Raw genomic sequence first — 18,189 nt, 5'->3', positions numbered from 1 at the left:
AATAAAAGAGAATGAAAACCCTGCTGTGCTGTGAAACCTGGGATGGTGAAGCAGGATGCCCTGAAAGCTTCTTGGCTCCCTTTTCCCTTTATTTTGTTTGCTTGCCCTATGGCTAGAGACAAGGAGGCAACCAATTATCCTTAGTGAAGTTCAAACGGTGGCATCTTTGAGCTTCATTTTACATTTGTGGTGTTCTTGAAGGCAAAGTCTGAGATTCTCTCTAGTTTATATTATATAGTTAACATTTTTGTCTTGAAGAGCATTGTTTGAAGCAAGCAATACAACCCCCCACAAAAAGGTTTACGGGGTCATCAGTTATAAAATCCAGAATGTTTCTAGGAAGTAACAAACTGAAAATGCTGTTAATGATTACTAAAAGTCTTATAATTTTAACTCAGACTTTCATCCACCACCACCTTCAGTGATGTTGAAAATTCATCATGCATGAAGAAGAGGGTAAAGGTTGGGAGCAGCAAAAGGGGAAGGAATCCTATATTATCATCAACCTAGCAGTGGTACCTCTTCCATGAGGATTCTGAAGGTTGTGTTGAACCCTTGTTCCGCAACCAACTTGCCATTGGATGTGAGGATATGCAGACCTCGGGGAGCTTTGCCCGGGCACTGTCCAGGCTTGGCAGCATACTTTTCCCGCAGTCCATCTGTGCAGTTATTCGAAACAATCCTCCGATACCTGTGAAATATGATAATTTGAGTTGGGTTGAGTTGTTTATTTAAATGTCATATTTCATAAGAAAAAAAAACCCGACGTTTGATAGCATATGCATTGTGCTCGCTAACAGGAAATGTAAAGAAATTGAAAGTTTTTATCAACTGCAGTATTCGGTATCCATTATATTTCAGCTTTTTGTTGATAGCACCAAGACAGATCTATGCCACACTAAACTGTAGAAATGCACACAGGCAAAATATAGGTTGGGAAAGATCATTAGTCTCCCTTTCACTGGTTTTCTATTTCTTTCAATGTACCTTACTCCCTTGTTAAGAAACCATTTAGACACAAACTTAGATTTTTTTCCAGCTCAAGGGACACATATTTCTCTGGACAACCTTCTGTGGCTACATATCAGTAGTGGGCACAACCAGAGGAAAAGGTGAGTGGAACAAGGAATATATATTATAATGAGATACAATAGGCTAGTATCTACACACACAAACCACTCTCTGCCCTCCATTCAGGCAAGAAAGAGGCTTTATCACAGGCAAAAGCACTCAAGGAGAATGTGAAGCAAGGTCAGTGAGGGGTGGAGCCTGGAGAGAGAGGGTGTGCCATGGGGAGGGGTGTGTGGCCTGGGAGGAGTCATCCCTGACCACTGCTCCTGCTAGCTATGGATGATGAGAGTTGTAGTCCAACAACAGCTGGGGATCCGTGTTTGAGAATCACTTGGCTAGATAGATTGGTCTGGAGCATCATATTTCCCCAACTCTGATTTAACACATGCCATTGACTTTGCATCAGTGTACTTCCAAAGAAGAGATATGCATGCTGTTACACTCTTTGATTTGATTTTGGTTATCTGGAATCCCACTTGAATAGGACTGTTTGTCCAACAAGAAAAGGAGACAAATGTTCAGCGACTTCCAGGGCAGCCTTGTCAAATTCTGATATTCTTTAGTGGAAGAGTAGATTACCATTACTGATGAGCCAGCTGAGATTTCCCATTCCTCTCCACCCCACAGAATAAAAATGCTTTGTTGTCACTTCAGCAACTCCAACATTATTCCCCTTGGGGCATTCTGTTCAAAATTAGAAGGAACTGCTATGCTGCCTGTTGAAGTGGAAGCAAAGTGTTGCTGTTTCTATTCTGGCCAAAAAAAAGTCGAAACTCTTGTCAATAATGGTAAGCTAAATCCCCAGAAAAGTATTAGAATTTGCTGAATCCTTGAAGGTTATTCAAGTCTTTGGGGTGGAGAGAAGCTTTCACCTCACCCCTGAAACCAGCAAATAAGCCTGGGCTGAATACTTTGGCCCAGTGTTAATCCGAAAGAACCAACTTTCCTCAGGTTATTATGCTACTTCAAACTGAACTGGAATTAGCAAAACATGAACATTTAATATAAGGTCTCATACAGCTCTGAGTCTCTTTCTTTAAAAGTTTAAGTAAGATTTGAACAGAACCTATGCACACTCAGCTCGTATGCACACACAGGCTCTATTCAAGCCTACGTCTCAGATGTATGGGGTTTAGGAATGGGGATAAGTGAGCACTATTCTGCTTCTACCTCAGTGGCTTAATTCCATATGTATTAAAATGAACAGGTTCCACAAAAAGACTTCTGCTATTTTGGGTTTAATTTTGACACCAAAGTAGACAACTTTGGGCCTCCTGGGGAATCTCTTCTTAGACATTTTTTTTTTTTAACGTGAACGGCTTTCTGAAGAATAAGCTGGTGGTGTACAAAAGCAAGGCTGCAAACATCAGCCAGCAGCTTACCCTGGAAATGAACCAGACATGGCAAAGCAGGTACCTCAACACAAGTAGCCAACATGTACGACCCCCAGTGTTGTTGGATGCCAATGTCCATCAGATTCAGATAGACAGCATGGCCAGTGGTTGCGGATGATGGAAGGCTGCAAACATCAGCCAGCAGCTTACCCTGGAAATGAACCAGACATGGCAAAGCAGGTACCTCAACACAAGTAGCCAACATGTACGACCCCCAGTGTCGTTGGATGCCAATGTCCATCAGATTCAGATAGACAGCATGGCCAGTGGTTGCGGATGATGGGAATTGCAGTCCAAAACATATGGAGGGCACCACATTGGCCAGCCCTGTCCTACAAGGTGGTGACAGGCTGTGGGCCTACTTACCCAGTGCTGTTCAGGTAGCTCTGTCCAAGGCTGCATTCTTTCAGTTGGGAAGATGGGCTGAACCAGAATGCTGGGATACATTGATTATTACTGTGTCTTTCATACCCATAGTCACTAAGGAAATAAACCAAGAAGACACGTAAGATGGTTTGCCATGAATAAGTACAGGTTTTTTTTATCACATTTGTATCTCACCCTTCTTCCAAAGAGCTCAGGATTGCATACATAGGATTGTATTGCCACAATAAACCGATGAGGTACATTATGCTGAGAGAGATTGACTTTCCAAGGGCACATACAGAGGTTCATGGACCAGTAGAGATTTATACCCAGCTCTCCCTGGCCAAATCCAAAACTATACTTTAAATCACACAGAGGGGAGGGAAAGTGAAAGGCAGTTCTACATGTCAAATGTGCAAGGAAAGGGAAGAATTTAAGATTTAAGATTACAAAAGAAAGGGTGGAGGTTGCATCCACTTTCATTAGCATATCTGCATCTCCTGCACTTTCCCACCAGCCTCAAATTCTGTTTCTGGAAAAGCAAAGAGAGAATTTTGGGTTAGCAGCTGTGCCACCAAACCACCTCAGAGAAAGTCCAGGAGGCCATCATCAATAGTTCTCTAGAATTTCCAGTGGAGGTCCTACCCAGCTGTAGATCAGAACTGGGGAACCTTTGACCCTCTGGGTGTTGCTGGACTACAACACCCTTCATCCATGATCACTGGTCATGCTGGCAGAGAATTAGCTGTTGCCATCTTCATATACAAGGATGGTTCACACTAAAGTCCCCCCCATACAACTACACAGAAAGCATACTGTGTGAAATGACCATAGATATTGCTTTAGTGAATGAAAAAACAGGTCCATGAAGCTCAGCAACAGAGATATATTATCCAATTACACAAGGATGAAGTCATGGCAGTATTTCATGATAGCCATCCCATTGCGGAAAATGTCATTCTGAAGGCAGGCAGAAATAACAGGGGTCCTGGAGTACCTCATGCAGCATTCAGACATTATGTCATAAGAGTGGATTTGACATAACTGACTATTGTTTATGAGCTTCTCAAGCCTCCAGAGGATTCAGCAAGGTGCGTAAATGGGCAGAGTGCAGTAGCCCATAATTACCCTGGTTGGATCCCATTATTCTTTGAAGGCAAGCATTTCCAAATTACTTAAAGCGGATCAGAGATTCCCTATTTTTTTTTGTCTCAAAATTCAAAATTAATCATTCTCAGTGGGCCAGCCATGTGTGTGTGTGTGTGTGTATCTATATCTATATATATATCCTCATAGTGACTCAGTAATTAAAAATGTTTGGGAGGAGCAATTCGTTGCCTGAAAGAAAGAAAGAACTGCATTAATATTAAATAATATTAAAGACAACATTGCTCTATGCCCTCAAGGCCTCAGACTCGTTCATTAACTTCTGGTAAATGTATATTAAAAACACACAAGCTGCCCACCTTCCCACGACTTGAAATTCCCCCAGGGTTTGCATGCTAGAAAAATCACCACGTCCAACTGCTGTTCTGTTTTGCTTGGGGGCGGGGATCTTGACAAGCTTAAATAAAAAACTAATGGAAGGAAACTTCAAGTAAGAATGCTAATAATACTACATGGTTCGTTTTTTTCTACAAAAAGGGGAAAAGGTCTAGGTTATTTTCTGTTGTTATATGATTACATGTACATTTTCCTGTTGATATTTTTGGCTGTGGCATTCTGTGACATTTTGGGCAGCCTAACAAAGTCAGCCCTAATATGGATTATGGATTTGTTTTTCTTATGGCCCAACATGGCTACCATTACTTTTATGTGACATAAGAATACCAAATTTAGTTCTTTGACAGCAGAATCCTAAAGAGGAAGAGGAGGTTCTTATACCACTTGAAGATGGGACTCAATTCTGTGAGAAAACATTCCTTCCAGATCCTAAGTACCTAATTTGGGTTCTATGGACTCTTATAGTTTTTTGCAGCAAGCCAGTAACTGGTTCTTGTTTCGTTTTTGCATTTTTGTTTTTGGTGGGGGGGTTTTAGGGCAAGGCATGCGGAATTCTGAAATATCTTAATTTCAACATTCTTAAGACTGTCTTCCTTTGCACTAGCAGTTTGGAAATAGGTGCTCGATTCAAGAGAGGATCCAATACAGTCAAAGCCTGATTGCACCAAAATGGCCAAATTCCAAGTGTAAGCCTTTTAAAAATAAATCCCTCCCCTATCCCTAAGGCTATTATGCTAATATGATAAACAAAGATTAATGTTGCATTATTTTTCATCACCTTTGGAACATAACACACAAGTGACAGTAAGAGTTGCAAGAAAAGCACTGTAAAAGAAAACATGGCTTACCATTCGAAGTCCCATTCCGCACATATGCAAGGTTCTGAGACAACTGTTCTTGAATAATCTCTAGTCAGTGCACACCAGGCCCCTGCTTTACGTTTCTTATAGATCTTCCTCTCTCCCATAACACAAGGTTCACCCTTTGGAGCAAAACAACGGAAAGTTAAGTTAGAGACAATGGAGAGTTAAGTTAGAGCTCTACATATCTCCCTGGTGTGGTTAGAGGAGAGACCAGTTCTCAACCTTTCTTGAAAGCCTGGGGAGTGAGTCACCATATTGCATTTGGTCCTTTATTTCTACAATCTCCAAATTCTGAAAGCAAATGAAATCTAGAATACTGTCTAAATTGTCTATTTGCAGCCTGCTCACTTAATAGCAATTTCTAAAATTATACAGGAAAAATAAAACTACAAATCATAATAAGAGGAGGTGTATCTTCTCTGCATATTCTCAGCTGCACACTTCCCTCCAGGATTTCTGCAGAACCTTAGTTAATCCCTAGTAACAGATTTCATGGTCTGATATGGATTTCTGAAACAGCTTCCTGGACAGCCACTCACTTCCTTATTTTAACAGCAATCCTTCACTCAGATTAATTCTTAGCCCTCTGCCATAATTACAGCCAAGTTCCTCAGATACCACACCATTCAATCAAGCCATAACAGTCACACTGTGGTTCATCATAATTAGTGATTGTCATTTGTGCAAGGGGAGAATTGTTCACTTCCTAGTTATTTCTGATTTGTGTGTCCACAGCACCTTCTCCAAGCTTTCATGCAGATGCTATTGACTCTCTGTCACGTCTGCCTCTGCTTTCCTGAACAGTATCATGACTTGAAAAGTCTCCCTTTGGCAGCTAGTTGCTGGCTGGTTTCTTCCCTAACTTTGTGGGTCAAGTTCTTCCTATTCAGTCCTCCCTACTATCCATCTTTCAGATGCACTGAATCAAATGTCTTGGATTCCATTTGTGCCAGTGTTCGAGTATTTATTTTGAAAGATGCACAAGGAAAGCTCTGTTGGAATAGTAGTAGTACCTGGTTGTGCAGATGCCACGTCTGAAAGTCATCCTTGTTGCACCTCCGGCTAAAGAAAGATTTGTAATCTACTTTTACTAGCTGCCATTCAGAGCGGAGATTAATATGGCCAAAAATCCTGTAGGTTGATAGTGAGGGAAAGGAGAGAGAGAGAGAGAGAGAGAGAGAGAAGTGGGGGGGGGGACATTAGAAAATATTCCTTCTACACAACATTCCTATGAACCATCTAAAAAGTGGAAACAAGAATTAGAATTCCAGAGGGGAAACTTCCTGGTTCTTACCATCTCTCCACTAGAAAAAAGAGATGAGTGAGACTTTCCCAGTGGAGGTGAGACCATTGTTATTCAATCCAATCCCAAGCATGATTATATTAATCCAAAGCTATTACATTGACTACAAAAGGAGATGAAATGAAATCCATAGGTAACTTAAACACAGAGCCTTCCCTGGTGATTGAAGATTTGGCTAAGGCAGCCACCAGCAACTGTGAAGTTGTTGAGTTCCATCTGAGACTTTCATGTCAGCTCTTATTTTCTTTTTTATTTTATTTGTTTTTCTTTTTTTAAAAAAAAAACTTAGTTTAAAATATCCAGCTACATAGTATATTTGGTATATTTCTAACAGACAGTTTGATCATATGCAATTCCCTGCCTTATAACTGGGCCCAATTAATCTCACACAGCTTCCCATCATTTTAACAGGGCAGAAATGGGCAACCCACTCAGTGTGGCTTTTGCTGGCACTGGCCTCTCCTGTACTTTCCATTGGTGATTTTGTACAGTCCTGCTAGAGTTGAGTCACCACCACGAAGGCATGAGAAGGCATGTAAGCTGTCAAGATGCATATGTCAGCTCAGAGGATCAACCATAGAGTGTGACTGCTAGAGCAGCATTAGCATCCTTTTGCAGGATGCTTTAGAATGTTGTGAAATTTGGCCTCAGAGCTCATGGGTGTGATTTCCTCCTGCTCTCATTCTGCTCTGAGCCAAGCACAGCACAGCAGAAGCATCCAACAGAGAGGAAAGCTGGAGGGGCGGGGTGTGGAGATAATATTGCTGAAATGAAGAGAGGAAGGGGAGGTAAAAACAAATCAGCATTGCATTGAGATGGAGGGGGACAACAGAGTGAAAAAAGGTTCTGAGCAAAGAATGTGACACAGGAGTACTTAGATAGATGGAGTGGAGGCAATGGGCAGATAAAGGCAAGGCTGCGAGAGAATAGAGAGAGCATGAGAAAAAGTAGCAGAGAGAGAGAGAAATATGGGTTGGGGGAAGTTTTGTAAAAAGGACTTTGCCGGTGTGTACATAAAGTGTCCTTTACATTTGGAGTATGTATGTATGTAAGTATACCATACAGAGCCTAATTGAAAAAAAATCCATCCTAAAATCAAACACTAGCTTATAATGCCTACAGTAATTAAAAAGTATTTTCCATGCTCCTGAAGTTCATCAAGGAGTTTGCTGCAGTATCCCTGATAGTTTGAGATAATCCAGTGAAGAAGCTGCTTCAGTTTAAAAACAAACAAACAAGGCATCCGTAGCAGCAGGAGATGTGGAACAATGCATGTGAGCAGGTATGAAAAATGTGCCAAAGCCTTCAAGATAAAGTTGGTTCACTAACATTTCTTTCTTGACCCCTGAAATGGTGGCTTTGGCTGTAAAGTTGAACCTCACAAAATGTGCAGCATTAAGTGAATGGAGTGAGTAAGAATTGGTAAACAAAGGTATGCAAATGCAATCCTATGCTTATCTTCTCAGAACTTACTTCCCAGTAAATATGCATAGGATTACTACCAAAAGCACTTGCATGGCATTGTGGCTTTCAAAGTCTGACCTGAAAAAAGCTCAAGTCTTTGAAATAATGGGACAACAAAGCTACAACAAGAATCTTTTAATTAAATAACCCCAGGCATCAAGGTAAAAGGCCTTGTTCATTGGTCTAGCTGTGGGGGGTTTGTTTTCAATCTAGAAACTGATTGTTAGTCATCATGTCGGTAGTTATTTTCTCACCACAGAAGAGTCAGCTAGAGCCACCATTTCAAAGGGATGGGTTGCAAGAACAGATGAGGACACAGACACCAGTCGCCATTTCAAGAAACATAAACAAAACCTGACAATCTCTCCCAGGGGTTGAGGAGTTGGAGGAACAACTCAATCTGTTATAACTAACCAGTGAAAACAAACTTAGTCTCCTGGACCCTGAGAATCTCAGGTGAGAAGGAATCAGGAAGCCAAGTTAAAGCACTGCTTTGATGACCCATGCCAAACAGAGAGTACCCAAATAAAGAGCCTTGCTGTGTGATATCTCTCTGTTGGTTGAGAAAATAAAGCAGATTATTGTAATTGTCTTTTTTTCCTGGGTGGAGAGCTATAGAATCACCTGCCAGTTTTCTTTATGATATGAGGAAGAAAAAGGGAAAGGGAACAGTTCCACTAGAACATAAAAAGATTTGATTGAAACACAGCTGATTGTAGAAAGAGGGCAAATGGGGGCCAGAGCATCCCAAGGTCAGCTCCCCTGTGATTGGTCACCTGTGGCCCAGGTGTCTTTCTCCCCTCCCCTTAGGGAATTCCAATTGAGTCTACTTCAGCTAAGAGGTAGGGCTGGAACAAATTCACCTCTGCCATTGATTGAAACACAGCTGATTGTAGCATGGTTATGCCAGGACCACCACACTCAGTACGTTGTACAATTACATAATTACTAGCTGCATATGTGTAGTAAATCTGAACGATGGGGTTGAAGGTACTCTGCCTTCTGCTATACCCACTCATTCAAGCTGACAAAATGAGAAAATAGTGTGCTGACGGAACTTTTCTCTTTTCTCCTTGTTATCCGCTTAAGCTATATAACATACTACCATACAGCTTTGCTGAAAACTTTGTTCACACTTGATTTAGCATCTTATGCTTTGTACATGTTTCCATTTAGTGGTCACACACACAGCTGGTGCACATCAATACAGTCCCACTGGTTTCTTTCATAGCTTTTTGCCAGATGTGAAAGCAATCTGGTATATCACATTTACTAACTTATCAGCTATCCAGGAGTGCGGGAGCCTAACATTTTCTGGGCCATGGCATATTAAACACAAGCTTACAGAAAAGCCAGACACCCCACTATCGGCATTAAGCACTGATGATAATCCAGCACTGAAAGACACAGCTTTCATTTTTCCACTATCAAATTCATCGAGTAAACCCCAGCAGCCCTCACACATATTTGGGGGAAATTTAAAAGGAGAGGGACTGATAATCCGGCAGAGATGAACTATAGAAAAAAGTTCAAGTGAAAGCAAATGCATTAGCATTCTAAACATGACAAAGTACTAGCTACTCTTTAATTAAATGATTTCAAAGAAGATGTGTGTATTTAATTACTATAATTTAGACAGAAACAATAATATACTAAATGTAATTAAAGCAGCAGGAATTGCAAAAGGATATTTTCCCCCTAGTTGCAGAAAAAGAAGGGCCCATCATTTATTTATTAATTTTTCAATGTTGATTTGGGATTACACAATTTTTTATAAATGTTTTGAGTTGAGAATTTAGTTACATTGCAGGATTTGTACTTAGATGCACAAAGTTTGGGGGTTTCTTGAAGTGTCAAGAGAAAATAAAAATTCTTGGCCTGCTCCCCAAGTCCTATTTGATTAAGAAACGGGAAGCCTTTACTCAGTATTAGAAACAGGAATGACATACCCATTTCCCCTTCCACTGTAGAAATGGAAAGATAAGCATGGAAATGACTTCTCTTTCACCACCTTCTTCCTGCTGTAATGACCACCAATGCTTGGAAGGCAGGAGAGGAGAGGCCCAAGGTATTTCACTTTAGGTTTAATGCTGCTCTACTTAATTTGAATGGGGAAATATAGCTTATCATTTCAGCCTAGGATTTGCTGGTGTCCATCAAAATATTCTATGAACACATGTATACCAAATATATTGTTATAAATTGTTAACTCGGGATATGTGAACCCCTCTCTGGCTCACCATGAACATTTACTGGACTTTTCAAGTTTCAAGTCTAACCTCAAATATTTTTAAAGCATTTAAAGCACTTCAAAAGCCCAATTAATTGCTTGCAATCGCTTCCTCTTCGCTGCCAGTCCTGCCATCATCAACTCCAAGCCTCGCTCCTCAAAAATCCTCGGCTGGGGAAGGAGAGAGTCTAACAGATTGAAGTGAGCTTGGCCTGTAGTTCCTGCATGCAGCATAAGGTGGAATGTGTTCTTTAGACACTTCCAGATAGCTGGTAATAGGAATAGCTTGCTGCTGTAAAGCTGTTCTTTGCTTTCAGGTTGCCTGGGCTGCTGTGAGCAATATCTGGCACAGTGGGGGAAATGCCCACCATTACAGCTACTGGGATGCTGATACTACCACTGCTGTTTGCGATGGCTTCGTTGGGTGTCATTGATGCCATGCAGAGCTCTAGGCTCACACAAAGTGTGTGTGTGTCTTTAAAGTGGCTGTACTGCAGGGCTGCCATATTTCAAACAGTGAAAATCCGGACAGAAAAGTTGTTGAGCTTTTTCAAGTTTTGCCCAAAGTTGTTGAACTTCTTGGGCAAAATCACTTTTAAAAAGTTGGTTTTAAGCAATTTTTATGGGGGAAACGGCACTGCCAACACAGGCTGCCAAATGTCCTGATTTTCGCCCAGACGCTGCTGTGCCGACTGCAGTATCCTGGATATGTCCAGGAAACTCCAGACATATGGCAACTGTACTGGCTAATACACATACATGAGCTGGAAGCACCATTACCACAAACTTCCCAGCAATTAAGTAGATGGTGGGGTAGCCCGATATTACTGGAGGTGAGGTCAAATCTGGAACAGAATTTGATCACTTTGCATGACCTAATTATTCTAAATTAATTCTGGAGCTAGTTCTGGTATTAGTAAAAATACAACAACTGCAACATATTACATTTTCCTATGATTTCATTGAAATCTTATGTTTGCTCCAAAGTTTCTTGTGTGCCACTCAGTCATTATCCTTCCTCAGTTTTATTGACTTAGGAAACAGATCCTATGTTGAGTTCATCAAAATCAGAATCAGGGATTTTTTAAATAAATAAAAAAATCATTTACTTGTTACTTACTAAGACAGTGTGTATAGGGTGGAATTCAACACTCTGCTTTTACAAATGCTCCATTTGTGAAAACATACTGGTTTGCCAAACAGAACATCTTTCTCCCCCTGTGTGCTGTTCTGGGGGTTCTACCAACCCCCTGTGCCAATTATGGTGTGGGGGTGTATGGGGAAAGGAGAAAGAAGAAAGAACTATTGCACAACTGGAAACCTTTTTGCAGGGCTTCCACTAACAGGATTTGTTAGGTGAATCCTGCCCATAGACTGCTAGGCCAGGAACTACAGTGCCAACTTTGCAAGTACTGTTCTGTCAGTGATGGAAGAACACAGCCAAGTTTTCAAATCAGTAGTCTGGAAAGTCAATAGGAAAAGTCACTACTTGATTTCTCAGCTGAGCAGAACTGGATTGGAAACTATTGAGAAACAATAAATATGGAAGCCAGATGGCATTTGGACAAAGTCACCTTCCAGAATGTGTTCTTTCTTTCTTTCAAATATTCCCCACTTTGGATGGTAAAATAATATTTTACAGCCCAACGAGCTGCTAGTCTTTACATTCCTCAAATAAATGGTTAAACCCCATGAGCATCCCAAATAAATTGCAATAATGTCTCAGTCACCTCAGTAGAATGTGTAAACTTTCAGCCTTTTATAAAAAATGAGTCAAGGATGGATGCCATTAATTTGTGAGCTTTCCCCCCAAAGAAAACCATAAACCTGGAGAAACACTGCAAATCATCTGCCGATTTATGAGGAAGTCGTTATAAAAAGGTCAGTGGCAACAATGCCATAATTAAATCTTTCATTAATTTTTAAAATACAGTAACTTACAAATGTAATATAAATCTGACCAGAGGACTTTGTTGGGAATTATTTTGCATGTTGTGTTATCTTCTGCCATAATCTAACATTAATAGAGATGTGCCCTTTCTTTCCTTTTATTTAAATTTCTCTGCTGAAAAGGCTTCGTTTTAAAGGAAATAAAGAATAAAGGTTAATTAATCACAGACCAACCAAGGTGCTGGCATACAGGGCTATTTGTGATGGTTTATATAGGATGTTTTCTTGAGGGGACAACTTCATGTCAAAATGTCAGTTTTAAACAATGAGTTTGGTTTTCTTCCCCAAAATATTTTAAACAAAATGCATGCAGCATTTCTAAGTTGTTTTCTTCATTGCAGTGCAGAAAGACTCAAAGTTTATGTATTTGTTAAAAATTCACCCCGATAAATAATATATATATTTTTTTAGAATATGTGCTGCCGAAGCGATAAATCATAAAATATTCATGTCTAATTATAATTTCTGTTAGTCTTACATTAATCTTTGCATAGGTCAGGCAGGTGTGCCTTGCCATTAGGCTGAGCGGGCCAGGTTTTCCTCAGACGGCAGATTTTGGACTCGTATTAAATGGCAGCAAATTGTCATTTATTTAGTTTATTATTACATGATGAGCAGCGTTTAGATTTTCTGCCACGGGCACCAAAATCTCCTCAGCTGCTTTTGAGGTCAAATTAAAAAAGACACTATAGGTGTCTAACTGTTAGAGAAATGGTTTATCTTCTACAGACAGACCAAAATATTTTGCCTTCAGGGGAAAATGTAAAGTAGAGTTGGTTTTGCTTATTTGGGGAAGCCAGAACAAAACTATATTGCTATATTGTTAGCATTGTTATGTTGATTTTAATATTTTGTACTGTTTTTCTGAAGTGACTACCGTATTTTTCGCCCTATAGGACGCACCGTCCCATAAGGCGCACCTAGTTTTTTGGGGAGAAATAAAGGGGGGGAAAATTATTTCCCCCCCAGGCGCGGGGCTGGGGCGGGGGAGGACCGAGCTTCCCCCGACCCCACCCCCCAAACAGGCAGCTCTCTGCAAGCCGTGGGAGCCCAGCGGGAGCGCTCCCGCTGCTTGCGGAGAGGTCCGCGAAGCCTGGCGAGCGAGAGGGGTCGGTGCCCACCGACCCCTCTCGCTCTCCAGGCTTCAGCGAAAGCCTGCATTCGCCCCATAGGACGCACACACATTTCCCCTTCATTTTTGGAGGGGAAAATGCGTCCTAGAGGGCAAAAAATATGGTACTAAATTTAATAACCATCCTCAAGATGGAATCCTTTGGCACATTTAGGGTACTCTCAGGGAACCAGTGAATGGTTGTATCTCAACAACCTCTGTGATTTTTCAGTCTGAAATAACAGAACCATTTTGCAGTAGTCCCATAAGTGCCTCCCAGGTGTCATAATCAAGTCACGAACTTCTCAAGTTCAGTGTTATCAAAGAGAGGCCTAACAATGCAATTTATGGTACCATTTCCTACATTAATCACCACGTGAAGATGAAGGGATTCTAGACAATCTCAGGAAGTGGAAGAAATCTTACAGTCCAACAGCCTCTTTCACAAGGGGAAGATCTGAAGAGTTAGGTGGAATCTGCAATCCAGCATAGAATTTTTGAACAGGGACCCGAGTAACAGCAGATTTAAGACTTTCTGACAACTTGTCTCTGACTGTGGCCTTGATAACCAACAAACAAGGGACCCAGAGAGGCTCACAGGTATCCCCCTCTCCCATGCACCTTTACTTTGGCAGGCAAGCCCCACTGAAAACCAGTCTGAACAAACAGTGAAAGACTCAGCCCTTAATGCATCAAACTCTGACACTATATTTGAAATCATGTCCTCCAAATTGAACTGAGTTTGTGTGGTTCAGTCCGCAAAGAGAGTAGCAGACTAATCACAGCAGGCAATAAATGGCTCAATCTCAAAGTAGAGGCAGTCCAAGTTTACTAGGTCATTTACCACCTGGAATACAATTTAGAGAAGCAACAGCAACAAAGGAAGAGTATATCTTTCTTACTGCCACTGCATTATCTTTTTAAAAAAATGTTCTGTGATGCAATCTGTCCATTTTGTAGCAAGTCAAGCTCAAACGCCATCTGTGTTCTAGTTATCTCCCTTCCAACTTGAGCCGCTTCATGTCCCCTCTAAATCAATGGTGGTGACAAAGCTGTAGGAGATGATGCCCAGGAGCAACTGTGCGAATAGACAGTTGGCCTGTATTCTGCAAGTCCACAAGACCATCAACAGAGACATTATTGCACTCTGGGGGGAGGGGGGAGTCTGAGCGGATAAATTATAATGTGAACTATGGAGGAATACTATCAGAGGTAAGCAGAAAGGACACATAATCCAATACTAAAATGCTGAAGTAGTTCTCATTTCTTGTGTCCTGTGTGGGCACCCATCTGTCTCAAAAGAAAATGGGGTATGCTTCCATGAGTGAAGTCAAACTGCTGTGGTTGCAGCACCTAAGTAACCACCTCAGGGCACAAGCCTGGGCAGTGTGTATGGCGGCCCTGGCTGCCCAGACAGCAAGACCCCCTCTTGGCCTCGCTGATGTGGTTCAAAGGAAAGCAGAGCAATACATTTGGCACCAGCTTGGCTGCAGGAGTTGCTGGAAGGAGGCGTACAAGACACCATCCAACTGTCTTAGGGACTCCACTCCAGATGTATGTAGGGTTTACTCCTTAGCCTTTTCTACTCCAGAAGATACCCTGCAAGGCAGCAGAGGTTTAGGATCAGAGTTTTCGTTCTACTAGATGGGCTACTTTTTCAGGCTGACGAGCCCCTCTGCCCCTGTGTTATCCCATACATAGTAGGAATTTTGCAGGGGGGGAGGTGGTAAAAGATAACTTGGACCACTAAGGACTAATTCACATCTGCCTGCAGATCACTTGCTCAAGTTCAGTGGATAAACCAAAATTAAAACATTTTATCTTACAACACTGCCTTATACATGCTTACACAAAATATACATAATTTAAAATTTATTAAAGAGGACCTTAAGTTGGCTGTTAAGACATCAACAGCAGTACTAATATGGTGGGTTTACCTTGTCCATTAGGACCAGGTGGGGCTCCATCCCCATTATCTCCTTTTTCTCCTTTTGAACTGTAGATGTTACTATCTGCTATTATACCACTATTAAGTATTTACACAACCAGGTAGCAACGGCAGTGACAAACGGTATTAAATTATAATCCAAGGTCTGGAAAAGAGGTGTACCTGGAAGACTGACAAAATAAAATGCTGATGTTCAGAGCTTAGTTAATGCTTAATCTTTAGGGAATTAACACTTGACACTTGCCTCATGAAATGAAAATCTTCCTGATGGATATCTAACCCCCTTGAATTTCACAGAATGCATTTCTGGGATGCTTCTAATCCTTTATCATCAAAAACATGAATGCAACCAGAGAGGACAAGATATCCTGTTAAAAATACCCCCCAAACTTCAGACTCCCCCTGCACAAATCTCCTGAACCTGTCCCCCTCCCAGCCCATGTCTCTCCCCTGTGCCCTAAAATTCAGCTCTGGAACACAACCCTCTGAAACAGAAGAAATGGAAATCCTGTGATGGATACAACCTATTAGAGCCATTTCCCCCCACTGTAGTAAATGGAAAGACATACAAAGCTCCAGGGGGGGGGGAAAGCTTCACTTGGGATCTGAAGCATTCCCCTCTGGGGGTTTGAGTAGGTTCCAAACAAAATATTTTTAGGTTTCTAGGTTACCTAGCGTAAGCAGCCAACTAAAGCAGAGCCAGTCCTGCTTAAAAGCCATTTAAACCCAGAAAAGGGGAGCACTGAGCTACATGTGCAGTTACCATTGCACAATGCTTCATATACCACTACACAGGCTTATGCACACTTCCTCTAGTCCTGCTGCTTATTCCCAGGGGAAACTGCTCTTTAGCACTCAGTTGAAGCAAATGGCAATTGGGGTTTTCCCCGGATTGCTATTTGTTCTGATGTGTCACCAAAGAGTGGACTTCCCCCTGGAAAGAATTGGTGCAAAGGAAAAACTACTTAGACCCATGCCTAGGAAGTGTGGGCCAAGTGGAAGTGTGGATGCGTCCGCACTTACACAAGTGACTTGGGTTCTTTTCTGTTTGTCCCTGTGCTCTGCTAGTTCAGTAAGGTAAAGGGTAAAGGGACCCTTGACCATTAGGTCCAGTCGTGACCGACTCTGGGGTTGCGGTGCTCATCTCGCTTTATTGGCCGAGGGAGCCGGTGTACAGCTTCTGGGTCATGTGGCCAGCATGACTAAGCCACTTCTGGTGAACCAGAGCAGCTCATGGAAACACCGTTTACCTTCCCGTCGGAGTGGTACCTATTTATCTACTTGCACTTTGATGTGCTTTCGAACTGCTAGGTTGGCAGGAGCAGGGACTGAGCAACGGGAGCTCATCCCGTCACGGGGATTTGAACCGCCGACCTTCTGATCGGCAAGTCCTAGGCTCTGTGGTTTAACCCACAGCGCCACCCGCATCAGTAGTCACCCGCTATTTGCCTTGATGTACTCCATGCCATACTTGCAAGGTTGATTCCAGGTCAGGTTCAATACAAAGCAGCATTAGGAAGAGGCACCACTGTTATGGATGCAGACAGTAAGCAACAGATAAACATGCATGCGCTCACAGCTTTAGCTAGTAGGCTTGCCTTTATCGTTGGAGGGTGAAAGCTGGGACATGAATAAAACATGAATTACAGCTCTGAAGCCAGCCTAATGGGCTGTGTAACCTGCTGATTGTTTTTTATTAGGGTTTAGATAGAATTAGCGTTCACGGAGGTCACTGGTTAAAGAGAAATTGGATGGCAGGAAAGTAAGTCAAAGAACCAGGACCTAATTGAAGCAGACACGGATTGGGAATGAGAGAGAGTAGAAGGGGAGCCAGAGTTAAATTAGCTAATCATTGGCAAGATAATGCACATGGAGAAGAGGGTTGAAATAAAGGAGACATAAAAGATGAAAGATGACAGCTTAAAGGAAGATCTTCTAACCAAACACTCCATAATTCTTTCACTAAACAATAAATAGAGTCTTGGAAGAACTACTTAGAAGCCTTTCAATCATTTGATTTAATTTGTACAGTGGTCTCGAGATTGTTATCTTGAGGGTAGAGGGTACAACTTAGTGACTATATACTCCAGTAAAGTAAATAAGGCTAAAAATTATGGGGAAAGTGATCCATGGATAGAAACATAAAAATATTCATAGAAGTAAACTATACATAAAACAATAATTAATGTATTCTGGACAAGTTGTGAGCTGGTATTAAAGACAAGCTAGTCTTTAATGGATTCCTGCCAGTCAACAAACTAACTTCTGTGCTATCATGTAAAAACCCACCACCACCACACACACAAAATAATAACAATAGAATCATTGAGCAAAAAGGGCCAGGACTCCATCTGCCCATACTGCGGCAGAATTCTCCCTATGAACACAGCAGCCACAAGAAGCCAACCATCGCCATGCATCAGACTAAGGATGATTTAAGGTTGCTCAGGCAAGCAAGTTTTACCAAAGCAGAAGTCACATGGTGGGGAAGGAGGAAGAGACATAGTGGCTTAGTACACATGAGATGCTAAGCCAAACTACAGCTGGTTTGGGGAAAATGACTACTGCAGATACTCCTTAAGCATGTAAAAGCTGTACACATCAAATGGAAACATGCACATATGTGATAAATTGATCACCAAATTATTACTGGATGAATTGATAATTGATCATTTGATCTGGGCAGTGTTTGATGAGGGAGGAATTTTAAAGAAGGAAGTGGAGTGGCTAGGTCAGACAAGGTCTGCCTGAAAAGGTGGGATGGCCTTCTACCTCACCCACTTAGATCATTAGAACTGTCTGAATGACAAAGGGTCTCTGGTTAAAAGAGTAACATGGGAAGAAATTCATCTGAAGTCATCATGCACATCATGTATGTCAAAACATATGTCATCTGTATATATGGATATGTGTGATCTATTGGTAAAGATTCTGTTGTCATCATAATGTAGTAATCAATGAGGGCTACAGTAAATAAGGAAAGGAT

The 18,189-nt window shown here is 41.6% G+C and overlaps 1 protein-coding gene across 1 annotated transcript in view; it reads right to left on the bottom strand.

Moving 5' to 3' along the window:
• SORCS3 (sortilin related VPS10 domain containing receptor 3) overlaps positions 1-18,189 on the bottom strand; it is a 415,208-nt gene that overhangs the window by 45,655 nt on the left and 351,364 nt on the right. Inside the window, exons 15-18 of the mRNA XM_083616529.1 lie at positions 6,211-6,328; positions 5,183-5,316; positions 2,832-2,945; positions 520-691 (exon numbers count right to left, since the gene is read on the bottom strand). Of these exons, the coding sequence (XP_083472655.1) occupies positions 520-691; positions 2,832-2,945; positions 5,183-5,316; positions 6,211-6,328 (538 nt within the window). The remainder of the gene's footprint in view (positions 1-519; positions 692-2,831; positions 2,946-5,182; positions 5,317-6,210; positions 6,329-18,189) is intronic.

Source organism: Podarcis filfolensis (genome assembly GCF_964270895.1).
Source record: "Podarcis filfolensis genome assembly, chromosome: 5".
Lineage (NCBI taxonomy): Eukaryota > Metazoa > Chordata > Lepidosauria > Squamata > Lacertidae > Podarcis > Podarcis filfolensis.
This window is presented reverse-complemented; position numbering and strand designations above follow the sequence as displayed.